Source organism: Rattus norvegicus, chromosome 3, assembly GCF_021556685.1.
Source record: "Rattus norvegicus strain SHRSP/BbbUtx chromosome 3, alternate assembly SHRSP_T2T, whole genome shotgun sequence".
Lineage (NCBI taxonomy): Eukaryota > Metazoa > Chordata > Mammalia > Rodentia > Muridae > Rattus > Rattus norvegicus.
Genome location: NC_141536.1, coordinates 127407221 through 127421240, shown reverse-complemented (window position 1 = coordinate 127421240; position 14020 = coordinate 127407221). Strand labels below are relative to the sequence as shown.

Below are 14020 nucleotides of genomic sequence, written 5' to 3'. Positions count from 1 at the left end.
CTCAAAATATTTAGAAGCTTTTAAGGTGACTCAAGAACTAAATTGCATCTGTAGTCATAGCTGGTTTTGAAGCAAATTAACTCTGCAAAGGACTTTAAAAGAATATAGTATTAAAATAAAATAATAATTATTTAAAATAATATGACTTATTCAAATAAAAAATAAGATTAGGAAGAGGGGAAATATGGTAAAGAAGTGTGTAGGATAAAGATTAATTAGATTGACCTTTAAAAGAAAATTTAAAGTGGGTAAAACAGCTGGAGAGCAAAGTTGGAAAACTGTTAGGGTCAAACAGACTTTAGAGCTTGTTAAATCTATGAAAGATTATTAAGAAGAAAAAGATGAGGGACCAAGGATGAAAGAAAGAAGACAAAGGAATAAGAAGGGGAATGTGAAAGTTTCCAAAAGTGGGAAGAGACATGCTTTGTCAGGTCAGGAGTCTTTCAACTTCAAGACTTCAACGATGACAATAATTATGAAGTACTGTGATCAGTGCTTCATCCCACTACTGGACCCCAGCACTAAAAGAACAATACACTCAAGAAACACAAAGGATGAAGGCTACCTGTAAAGATATAGAGAACAAAAATAGGAAAGGTTTGAAGAATAAAGCTGTGTTAGGTGCTTTTGTTTTGTTTTACATATATTTATATATATTATATCATGTTATATTGTATTATATTATATATTTATTATGTATTCTTTGGTTTGTTTTTCTGACACATTTCACTGTGTAGCCCTGGTTAACCAACAACTCATTTTGCCAATTAGGCTGCCCTTGAACTCAGAGGTACCACCTGCCTCTGTCTCTCCCTCCCAATAGCCTGGATTAAATCATTCTGTTTTAATACCATTTTCCCAACTACTTGGTCGTCTTCAGCTATATCCAACATTTAATAACATAATGTAGTTGATAGTATAAAAGTCTGAAAACAGTTATTTCATTTTAATCTTTTCACGTGTGGGTGGGTCACTTGCATGAGTGGTGTTCATGCATGTTTGCTTGTATGCAAATGCATGTGTTTGGAGATGCATATACATATATGCAAGTAGAGGCTCAACGTTGACATTGGGAGCCTTCCTCTATTCCCCTCCACTTTATTTACTGAAACAAGGACTCTTAATTGAACCCAGAACTTGCTGATCAGCTAATCTAGTCTGTTTGCCCTAGGGATCCCCTATACCTACCTCCCAAACGCTGGGATTACAGCCAGTCACCATAGCTTTTGGGTGGCTTCCGGAGATCCAAATTCTGGGTCCTCACCATGGTATAGCAAGAACTTTATCCACTGGCCATCTCCACCACCACTCTATCACCACTTCTATTTTTATACCTACTTAGTTAAAATCAAAGCTCATTCTTCCTCTTCTTCCTCAGGGTTCCTTGAGTCCTTAGGAAAGGGATTTGATAGACACATCTCATTGTTTGTGGTTAAGTGTTCCATGGTCTCTCATTCTCTACATAGTGTCTGGCTGTGGGTCTCTGTATTTGCTCCTATCTGCTGCAGGAGGAAGCTTCTTGGCTGAGCAAGGCACTGATCATGAGTATAAAAGAATGCCATTAGGAATCATTTACTTTTTGGAAGATGTATTTATTTCATATATCCGAGTACACTGTTGCTGTCTTCAGATGCACCAGAAGAGGGCATTGGATTCCTATTACAGATAGTCACCATGTGGTTGCTGGGAATTGAACTCAGGACCCCTAGAAAAGGTATCTCCATCCATTCCAGAGCCATCTCTCCAACCCAGGAATCATTTTATTGCTACATTGGTTTTTGTTTTGCTTTTGGTTTTTCTTTTTGTTTGCTTTGTAGAACAGAAAGAGTATTAAGATCCAGAGGGATAGAGGACACCAAGAAAATCCCTCTAAATCAGTATGATCAAAGCACACTATGACCTCAGAGACAAAGGCAGCATGCACAGGGCCTGCACAAGTTAGCAGCAGGTCTTTTGTGTATGGCTTCTAGTTTAGTGTTTTGACAGGGCATCTGGGTGTGATTATTGTACTTCTCTTGGGGTCTTTTCCTTCAGTTTGTTTGTTTGTTTGTTTGTTTGTTTTGTCCGATTCCAATCTGTTAGTTTTTGTTTTACTTTATAATATCTTATTTTACTACCATCCCTTTGAAGCCTGTCTGTTTTCTAATGAGAGACAGAGAAAGACTGAAATCCAGATAAGAGGGGAGGTGGGAAGGAACTGGGAGAAGTAGAGCAAAGGGAGATTATAATCTGGAAACGCTATGTGAGGGGAAAATCTATTTTCGATAAAAGGGGGAAAAGGAAAAACAAAAACAAAATAAAGTATTCCATGTCATACAAAATAAAACTCTTACCCTCATCCGTCTCCATATACTGTTCTGTAGAATAGCACTTACATTCTAATTTCCTCAGTCTTTATAATTAATAAACATACTGACAACCAAAAACAGTTACTATAAACATACTAAAATAAAAGTACTGTGTTATAGACTAATATTGAAAGATGATTAAAATATACTTTAAAAAGAAAATATAAATTCTGGAGATGGGATCCTTGCAGGAGTTGGAGTGGGTTAGTAGGGAGAGGATATAAATGTAAATACATCACATATTCACATATAAAATTACCAATATATATATATATATATATATACACATATATATATATATATATATATACACACACACACACACATGCTCATATACAAATAAAAAAGATATGGTTTTGATGATTTCTAAACATGACTTTTCAGCTTGGTACACAAGTCATTCACTGACCAGGATTTTAAATCCTACTCAAACTAGATTTCAAAGTAAAGAGAGAAAAAAACTCAGCAGTTAGGACTTAATTTTTTCTCTCTCTCTTACTTTTTAAAAAGAAAAAAAAATGGAATAAACTCACACCATTGTTTAGACATGCCTCTAACTTAAAACCCTCTTGCTTCAGCCTCCCAAGTAGGTGGGACAAGCATACACCTCTGATAAGTCATCACTTCTGAGAGTAATAATTTTTAAGAGTAAAAATTAGTTTAAATGAAAGGAGAATCAATACTACTGAACTACTTTTTTGCAATCATACTAATTTTAATACAGAAAAAACTAAAGATTATAAATGTCCCTCTACTTTACAATCAAACTATACATGTCAAAACCTTTACATTTACCTCAAAAACTAGTTGAGTAATTCAGATTTAAAGACTGCACACCTCAGAATTTAGAGTAAGGTGTTTGCTAAATGACCTATATATCAGATTTGAATGTAACATATATAGGATACTAAATATGAAGTTTTCCTCTAACCAAATCATTTTCAAAGAATATTTTATGATATCTGAATAAAATAATTATAAAGATTTGTTATTCTTTTTCTCAATTGCTCTTCAAACATTGAAAAACAGTGACTCATAGGCCTGAGGTGTAGCTCAGCTGGTAGAGTTTTCTGGCACTAGAGAAGCCCTCTGTCATCTCCAGCACCACATACACTAGGTGTGGTGGTGCACACCTACAATTGCAGCACTTTGGAGGTGAAGGCAAGAGAATCAGAAATTCAAGGCTACCATTGGCTATAGAGTAAATTCAAGGTCCTCCTAGGATACAGAATAATAATGTACAGAAGAACAATAAAATCCAGTTAACACTATTTTTCAACTACTAACGAAATAAATTACCCAAGCGGCCATCATCAATGGGTGCTATCAGAAGTTTACAGGTACTTTACACCAGATGTGAGCCCAGGGACCGATACTGTCACCAAGGGGAGGGAGGTCAGATACTATCTACTCTGTGATCTGATGCATGAAAAGTATATAAAAGTATTTTTCCAAAAAAAAAAAAAGCTTAAATCTATATCTGAATAATCCTTTAGGGCAACAGTTTTCAACCTGTAGGTCTCCCCTGTTTTTGGAGTCAAATGACCCTTTCACAGGATTTGTCTAAGAGCAGCTGCATGTAAGATATTTACATTATGATTCATAACAGTAGCAAAACTATAGTTACAAAGTATCGACAAAAGTAATTTTATGCTTGGAGTCACCACTCCATGAAATGTATTAAAGGACTGCAGCATTAGGAAGGTTGAGAAGCACTGCTCTAGAGTTTAACCACAAGAAACAACTACAAGAAACATACAGAGAGGAACAAGTGTTAGGAAATCACAGTGATTCAGCTGCATGGGGTAAAGAGAAAAATGCACACAATATTAAAAAAAAGCAGTGTATTATGATCCGGAAGAAAAGAACAGAAACAGAACTAAATACAGATTAAAATTAACTAAGACTAAATACAGTATATTGACCTTGCTAAGGTCTTTTAAATTTTACTTAATTATATTTACGTGCCTGTGTGATAGAGAGAGGTGTGAGTGTATGCATGTGTTGGCATGTACAGGTTCCTCCAGAGGCCAGAAGAGGCCATCAGGTCCCCTGGAGCTAGAATTACAGGAGGTTTCAGGAGCTCTAGTTCTCTGAAAAAAGAACAAATACTCTTAAACTGCTGAGCCTGAATCATCTCTTCAGCACCTTTTGTTTGGATATTTATTCAGCTAAACCAGCAATACAAAATCCAGGTCCTGTATAAGACGATGGGTGTGGTAGTAAAATGGGAATGAACTCCAATTGGATCATATGCTTAAAGACTTGCTCTCCAGACAGTGGAACTGTTTAACAAGGATTAGAAGGTGTGACCTTGGAAAAGGTGCATCACTCTGAGATTACACTCTGAGATAGCACTCTTGAATGCATGCTCTCTCCTTCCCCTCCCCCCTTCCTCCCCCTTCTTCCTTTTCTCCCTCCCCCTCCGTCTGGCCTCCATGGGTACCTGTGCACGAACACACCTCGCGAACGCCCGCACACGCAGACACACACCTCTCCCCTCCCATTCGCTCTGTTTCATGCTTACGGATCAGATACAGGCTCTCAGATGCCACTCCAGCACCATGCCTGCCTACTACCAGGCTTTCCACCCTAATGATCATGGACTCTAAATTTTCCTCATGATGTTTTATCACAGCAACAGAAAAGTAACTAAGATGACTGGAGAATGAACCATACTAACTGGATATTTATAGTAATTGCTAATTTTCTATGATAATATCTTTTAAAGATATATATACATACATATATACATATATATATATGCACACACACTATGGATAAAACTATATAATATACATAATTGTCTCAAAATAGCCTGAGAAGTTTTGCGCATACACATTTAATGCATACACATTTAAAGAGCAACCACTATATTATCTCATTAAGTTCATGCCCACTTCCATGCTGGATTTGTGTCTGCCTTGAGCTTGCTCACTTCTTATGCATGCTGACACAATCACTGTGAGTTCATGTGTGCAGCTGCCCACGGTGTCTAATTATACACGATAAATGTTACTATGGCATTTCATGCATGTACATAATGCTCATACTCACCAGTCAACTAAACATCTTTTAAAGCAGTAAAATAGTAAAACTAATATTCTATTATGACTTAGTACTAAAGAGAGGACAAGAACAAAATATGTATGAAGAATGTATAAAATAAATCAAACATTAAAATGTAAAAATTATCAAACATCACTTATATAAGCTGTTACATTTTCAGGGTGAGGCCAGTCACCAGTGTCCAGGTCACAAACGGCAAAGGCAAATAACATTTCAGATGTCACAGGTAAATCATAAAGCGCTGCTTAATAAACATACAATTCAGGTCACATCACCTAACTCCCCATGGAATGCCTTCAGGTTCAAAACAGCTGAACAGAAGAATTAATGCATTAGATAACTGTGAATCACTTATAAATTATAAGTTCACATTTGGCACACAGAATTAAACACAAAGTGTCATGTAACAGAAAGACATGTCAGGAGTTATTCAATGTATATTTTCTAATTTGGCAGACGTATTTTACAACTTGGTATACCTAAATACACCAAACTACTTTGATTCTGAAAAAATTCTACCATACATGGTTACTTGTTGGCTGAATTTTTAAAAAGAAGTAGCCAGGGCCAGTGGGATGGTTCAGCAGATAAAGATGCTTGCTGCCAGGACTGTCAGCCTGAAAGTGGAAGTAGGAATCTGACTCCTGCAAGATGTCCTCTGACCTGTACATGTAGGCTGTGATACTAATGTACTAATGTAACTCGCCCCACACACACCCTTACACCCTACACATATACAATACATACATAGATGCATACACATGTGCATAACTATATATATGTATACACACATACACACACATACACACATACATATATCAAAACAAAGAAACAGAAGTAGCCAACAAGAAAACCAAGTTCCTAAATAGAAGAGAGTGGTTCTCCAACATGCACAGCAGCCTGAGTATCGGCTACTGATCTCTGAAATACTAGAGCAGCAGCAGACCTCTAACTCTATCCCAAGAGAACAAACTTGCTCAAAGGAACATGGCTTATCATATTCTTAGATAACTGACCAGCTATAACAGTGACCAAGAAGGTAATCATATGAAGGAAAAGAGAAAGACCAAAGGTGGGTTTGCTGGGCATGGAGCTAAGTATTCAATTCCAGTTGCTATAATAAATAGAAAGAGATAACTGAACCCAAATCAAGGAGAAGTGGAGATGCTCTTCTCCTGACTTCTGGCCTGTGCTCTTGCATTACACTGCACTAGCTTTTCTTTCAATGTCCACATGAGGCAACTGCTAAAACAACTTGCCTTTATTGAAGATAATAAGCAGGAGGTCAGACGTGAACATGCTAGTCATCTGGCTCTAGGACTCCACTAACCCTTGAGGTGAAGCCACTCCCCTACCTCCTCACTAAAAAGATCTTTTCACTTTCAGCCTAACAAGCTTCACCTTTGTTGTTGTGGTTGTTGTTGTGGTTGTTGTTGTGGTTGTTGTTGTGGTTGTTGTTGTTGTTGTTGTTGTGGTTGTTGTTGTTGTTGTTGTGGTTGTTGTTGTGGTTGTTGTGGTTGTTGTTGTGGTAGTTGTTGTTGCAATTATTTGATTTTAAGTAGGGTGAGGCTATTCAGCCTAGGCTGGCCTTGAAGTCACTATGCAGCCAAGTTGCCAAACTAGTAGCAATGCTCCTGCCTCAGCTGCACACATGTCACCATGCCTGTTCCACCTGTCAAGGAAGAGAGTGTCTAAAACACAGCCCTACCTACATTCTTTTTTCAAATACCAAAGCTTTTCAAATACCAAATACCAGCTGTTTTTCTACTCAGTTTTTGTTCAACACTTGGTTTTCATTTTCTGATCTGTATCCTGCATGCTAACACCAGTCTAAGGGCACAATCTGTAAAATGAATTGTTCAAGTCCACTTCCTTAAGTAAATTCCCCTGCTCTGAAGTGTGCTCTGAACTGTGCTGTTTGTCTAAACTTTCCACCAAGATTAACACCAATGACTATTAATTCTGAGATAAGCATATCAAACATCTGTAAAATGTTTGATTTCCTGTTTAGAAATCTTTACAATTTTTACTAAAATATAATTTTTAATATATTTCCTTCCTTTCCACTCCTCCAACCCCTTCCATCTCCCTGCCAAATTAATGGCATCTATTTCCTTGAAGACTGACTATATATATATATATATATATATATATATATATATATATATATGTATATGTATATGTATATGTATATATACATATACACACATGAATATATACATAAATACACGTGTGTGTATATATATATATACTAAAAAGTTGATTTGAGGCTGACCATTTGATATTGAATAACTAATTTTCATCTACCTTTTGAATGCTTAAAAATCTGTTTATACTCTAATACAACCTAGACTTTCATCAAATCAAAAAGACTACGTAAGTTTTGTCAAGTGTTTTTATATGTAGACATAATACAATACCATATAAAACATAATTCTTTAAATTATTTAAAATGTTATTTTTTGTATTTCACACACAATTCTTAAAATAACCTAAAGAAAATCCAATACAAATAAAATTAATACAAGCTCAAAATGCCACACCACCGATGAGTAAATGTCTATAGCATTTTCTCTTAAGATTTGCTGCAGAAAAGTTTTTAAAGAATAAAAGAATAAAGATAAAAAGTAATAATTTCAAAAATATCTCATTCATGAATTTAGTTATTCATTTCTGTCAACCATTGTCTTATAAGAACCATCGATATATGGGAACAGCATTCCCCTAAAAACTTGTTCTGAGAAACTTACCATCATTTTGGCCTTTGCTCTTCATCTCTTCCTTCCATGACAGAATGGTGCTCAGAGAAACATAGTCCCTTATGTATTCTTTGCGTCTCTCCTCTAAGGTCATCTTCAGCAAACGTTCTTGCAAAATAAAAGCAGAATCTCCATTTGTATTTAAATTTTAATCTTCGGAATTACTGAATACATTTATAAATATTAATCTTGCTGCACTAACCAAAGACTTAAGGAACACCAAAATGCAATCTAATGATTTCATATTTGAGGGTTAAAGGAGGTCAAATTAATTCCACAGTAGCAAGAAACAAGATCAAAGCTGGTCAAGACAAAGCTCCTAAGGTAGCTCGGGAAGTGAGTAAAGCCATTTACTCTTCCTGTCCTTATTTGCTAACATAGAGTACGTGCAAGGTGTGCATTTATGGAACTCAGGATCAATGATCTTTCACTTCACAGGGAAAGGGCAAAGTAAGGTACAAAATAGCATCAATTACATAAAATGCACACTACTGAAGCAGGCATGTCAAAACAGTGTGAGCACAAGAAACACAGCTACAAAGCTGTTTCCTCAATTTTACAAAGCCATCAACAGTGACAGTGAAAAGTGTTCTCTAAATTTGATAATGGCATTGTGGTGGTGGAATATATATATATTTTATATACACACCTTGGTTTTAAGATTAAAATATAAAACTAATGGCATCTCGGAATAGCAGATGCCACTTATAAAGAGCTCAACTGGTGCTAAGCATTTCCAATGTTTGTATCACTAGAATAATTTTCATAACAAGTCATTACTAATGAGCATAGTTAAGACTCTTCCCATGAAAAGGTAAAGAGTAAGAATGTTTCAACAAACAGAATAGTAATAAAAACATGAAGATATAACTATCTTAATGAAATTATAAGGTGTTATCTGGCAGGGAAGGACCACAGAAGTGAAAACCAGCCAAAACTAAAGGAAAGCAAAGCTGTACATGGCCTTGGGTGGGACAGTGAGTCATTATTCTTCCTTCTATAAAGAAAACCACTCAGTTAAAGTTGACTATGAATATCCTTATATGTGTACAAGATGATAGACTAGGAAGCAGAAAATAATGTAAGTCTATTTATTTTTAATAGAAGACATAAAACTTTGGTCCTAGAAGAGAGGACAGAAAACAGAAAAGAAAAAAGGAAATAAGCAAATTTGGCAAGTTAGAATAATGAAATAAAATCTAGTTGTCAGAAGGTTATAAAGTCCAAGTGATGCACGGAAGAGCTTTAATAAATACAAGGAGAAAAATACTAGATAGTTCTACAGAAAAGATCAGAGAAAATAAGAATTATTTTACAAAGTGAGTACCTTATCAGCTGGGTGACCATCAGCACTGAAAAGATAGCAGTGGCTAATAGAGTTTTGGCAGTAATCTAAATCATTAAATAAATCTATATGGTCTTAGATACATTACTTCCATCTATTTATGTTTCAATTTCTTTGTGAGATAACTAGACAGGTATTATTCCCAATTTCTGGGCAAGGCAACTATAACAGAGGGGTCAAATAACTCACATAACATCCCAGAGGTTGTTGAACAGTAGTAACTAGGATTGGAAATGGGACAACTGGATTTAAAGCTTGAGCCTATGTTACTTCATACAACTTTCCACCTCCATGAGTTGTGCACGTAAGATGACATAAAACATCCAAGGGATTAAATACAGCAGAGAGCACAAGAGAGGACTTCGGTGACTATTATCTTAGTGTCTTCATCATCATTACTGAATGACTAGGAACACTGTCTCAATAAAATGTAAGTGAAATCCAGGAGACTATGAGGCACTAAACAGAAAGAAAGTGAGGCCTGATAGACTGGCTCATTCCTGTAACCCTAGGACTTAAGAGGTTAAAGCAAGAGAACTGCCACACATTCAGGGCCAACCCGGGTTACAGAATGATTTCTAGACCAGCCTAAACTATACAGAATTAGAGCCTGTCTGAGAAGGGGTGGAGAGGAGAAGAGAGGAAGGGAGGAAGTGGGCAGGGAAGACAAAGAGCACTGTTTTAGACAGTAGAGAAGAGCTGAGATGGTGAGAAATTAAACATATCCAAGAATGAGTAAATGATGGCACAACACCTCAAAGACTGACTGGATAAAGCGCACAAGCACAGGGTTAATCTTATAAACAAACAAGAAAAGTGCTTCCTCTACAATGGGAATGTATTAAATGTATTCAAAAACAAACAAACCAATGACACCATGGAGAACATGCTAGGGCTGCTACTGTCCTGTGAAACTTGCTTTCTCCATGACTTAAAAAGGAAGGCAGGGACACCTGTTCATTATAGGATATTAGCTCACAGAGCAGGAAAGGGAGCTGGCCCTCAGTGGCTAAAGCACTGCTCTAAAAGCTCAGATCGCAGTGCAGAATTATTACAGCTATACATCAGGCTGAGAGAAATTATAAAGCAACTGTTTATGTAAATGTCAGAAATAAAACTGTCATTCTATTTATTTAGCAGTAACTGCATACTTAGAACAAACACGACACCAAATATAATTCAATGAAAACAAGGAGGTAAACAGCAACACCTGAAATGAAAATATACATTAAATGATTCTAAATTTGGCCACAAAACAGTAGAGCATTATTTATTTAACATATGTGCTTTTTAAGAACACCTCGGTTGTTTAAGCAATGAGACATACAAAAGGCAAAAAGACATATGCACAGTTTCTTGGGTATTACCAAAAACTCCCATCTATTAATGTTTCATCTTTACAATGAACCCTTTCTCTGTGAACCAAGTATATACACAGTTCTACTTACTACAAGGTGTTCTGAATTATGTTTCTAAAGTGCCTTGACATTTCCATGAACCGGGTAAGGCTTCATCTAGATTCCAGTAACAGCTGCAAAAGTACTAAGCCACCAACTCTCCAGTGGGATGAAAGGGAAAAGGTCATGTATGCCATTGGTTTCTTTATTGTATGAGAAATCCTGAACTCCCTTTTGGTGGAATAACATGATATTTCACACTTTACTGTTCCAAAAACAGCCATCCCTAGAAGACAGATACATAGCATTCACTTCATAATATTTCCCTTTGCAAAAATAGCTTAGTTTAGGATTAAAAAATAACTTTACTAAAAGCCTTCTTTATGCATTCACTTCTTTATTAAAAAAAATACTTGGTTAAGGGGCCATGCTGACCTAGGCCATGTGCATATGTATAACAGTCATGCAGCTTGTTCTTCGTGTGGGACTCCTAACACAGGAAGCAGGGGCTGTCTCTGACTCTGTTGCCTGCCTTTGGAGCCCTTTCCCCTACTGAGCTGCCTTATCTAACCTCAGTAGGAGAAGATGAACCCAGTCTTACTGCAACTTAATGTGTCAAGGCTGGTTACTATCAATGGAAAGTCTCCCCTTTTCTGAAGAGAAAAGGAGGAGGAGGTGGGGGAAAGGACTGTGAGGAGAGGGTGTAGGAGAAACTTCAGTTGGTATGTGAGTTAATTAATTAATTAGTTAATTAATTGAAAAGACTTGGTTATATTTTTCCTACAGAAGAAACAACAAAAGGCAAAAACAGTAAGGTATTGAAGATTCCAGTCCATGTGTATAGATGTTACTTTAGGAGTGGTTTGTTTAATATAACAAAAAATAGCTCTTAGGTATTCATTATAATTTCAATGGTTAGTGTTACTAAACACAATGTAAATTGATTTTACACTATATTTTATTACCACCAATAATGCAAAGTTAACATTTCAAGACCAACAAGAAAAATGGGTGTGCTTTTCCAATGTTCACAGAAGTGTGTTCAATAAAATTTCTCACTAATTCACATTCCTGACCTTTTATTTGCTTGTTTGGTTTTTCCCAGCGCCAGGTATAAGAGACTGCTGAGGTCCGGAGTGCTCTACCAGTGAGCTATGCCCCAGCCCTGCTGTCAGGCTCTCATTTGAAACAGTGTTTGTTCTGTGATACTTTAAGTTTTAGTTCTCTCAACACTCACACTCATTGAAACAATGACACTAAAGCGAATCTCTCCAGCTAAAAGGATACTTTAACTGCACTATTTAATCATTTAACTTCCCTGCAGTTGATCTGAATACATCCCTCCTAGCTACTTTTTTTCATAAAGCTGGCATTACTTAGAGTTGTTTCTAAGTCTCACTCTTAAGTTCATTGTTTGGTTAAAAGGGTCACAAAGGACAGGGGCTTGCACTAAAAATGTTTAACAAACTATCAGCAAGAAAATCAACCTTCAACCGAGTTGCCCTCTTCCTTAAGAAGATAGTCCAAAGAAAACTGTACAACTTTGCTCAAGTCCATCCTTTATATGCAGATTTGGTGCAAGTTGGTAGTAGCAATGCAAATAGGTTTTCTGCAATTGGGGTTGGGGGTTGAGGTAAGAAAACAAGTTTGTTAAAAAAAAAAAAAGAAAGAAAGAAAGAAAAGAAAAAGATGAACAAAAATATGCCAGAGACTCAAGCATTACATTAAAATATGACCTATGAAACTGAGATGAGACAGACAGGAGGAGAAAAAGAACTGATGGCACAGTTCTATTTCTTAAAGGAATCGGTGCCACTGTCAATCTAACGGATCTGGATAAGTCTCAGTGTGCACAAAACTCAGGGAAGGGTTCATTCACGGAGTGCTCGCAGACTTACTCCGTGCGACTTCACACTATGAATGGGGATGCAACAGAGAAACACATTGCCGCCGAGTAAAGCCCATTCAGACTTCTCTGGAGGCACTTAGCTGACAAGATGCTCCTTTTGGGTTCCACATTTCAGAAGTCACACTGCAGCTGAACATAGCGGGGACCCCAACCACTTCGGGATGAAGGGAGGACAGAGGCTGGGACGGGAGGAAGGCAGGTGCAGATGCTCCGGTGCTCAGTTAACAGCAGCCAGAGCGACACCGGCTGGCACCGGTCCGCGGGACACCCGGGCGGGAGGTGCAAAGTCCCAGCTCGGGTCCTGACCAACTTGTACCCTGCCCAGGGGATGCGCGCCTGCCGGGAGGCGAGCACGCGGGACAGGAGGTGACCCCGCGCCCGGAGGGGTGTGCGCCCACAAGTGCGCGAGCCGCAGGTGCCCGGGGGTGGCGCGTGGCCGCCGGCGCGCGCGCGCGTGGACGCGGCCACGGGCAGGAGCGGCACCGGCCGAGAGGGCGCGAGGAGGCTGCGGGCGGAGGGCGACGCGCCGCCCCGCCGGGCCCCCGCCCCCACCCACCCGCCGCCCGTCCCCGGGGCCGCGGGCCGGTTACCTTTCTCCTCTCTCCACACCTTTTTCTTCTTGTTGCTGGGGTACATGCTGCCGTGGGGGTGGCTGGCTTTAAGCTGCAAGTTCCCCAGGCTCACGGGCAAACAGGGTGTGTGGAGTGTGGGGGGGATGTGGGGGGACACTCGGGAGGGAAAAGTGCAAAGGCTCTGCGTCCCGCGCCGCTAGCCGCTGGCCCGTCGCCGCCCTCCTCCCTCAACCCGCCCGCTCTGCCCGGCCGCCGCCGCCACAGCAGCACCTCAGAGCCTGTCAACTAGGTCACGCCTCGCGCTAACCTAACACCCGCACAGGCCCCGCCTCCCGGCAGCTAGGCAGCGCCGCCGCCCATTGGCTGCTCCGCCCGCCGCTCTCCGCGTTCTAGCCAAGGCACGCCCGGACTTCAGCCTCAGGGCGCAGGCGCAGGCGCAGGCTTGGGCTCGACGCCGAGGACGTTGGGGAGCTGGAGGGGGCGGGGCCAGAGCCCGAGGAGCCGGGAGGTCGCTTCACGACGGAGGCGGGGCGTGCAGCCGCCGCGGGCGGGGAGCGGGAGGAGCAGGGCTTGAGGGCGTGGCCTGCTAGCAGGTGCGCCAGGTGACCCGGACCCCACTGA

At 39.3% G+C, this 14020-nt stretch overlaps 1 protein-coding gene across 16 annotated transcripts in view; it reads right to left on the bottom strand.

The window, feature by feature from the left end:
• Macrod2 (mono-ADP ribosylhydrolase 2) overlaps nt 1-13707 on the bottom strand; it is a 2026216-nt gene extending 2012509 nt beyond the window's left edge. For 9 of the 16 annotated variants that reach the window (NM_001428715.1, NM_001428716.1, NM_001428717.1 and 6 more), the window contains 2 exon segments: nt 8168-8284; nt 13418-13707. In NM_001428715.1, coding sequence (NP_001415644.1) covers nt 8168-8284; nt 13418-13463 — 163 coding nt within the window. In that variant the 5' untranslated portion in view covers nt 13464-13707. 16 annotated transcript variants of the gene reach the window in all.
• Between the last annotated feature and the right edge of the window lie 313 nt (nt 13708-14020).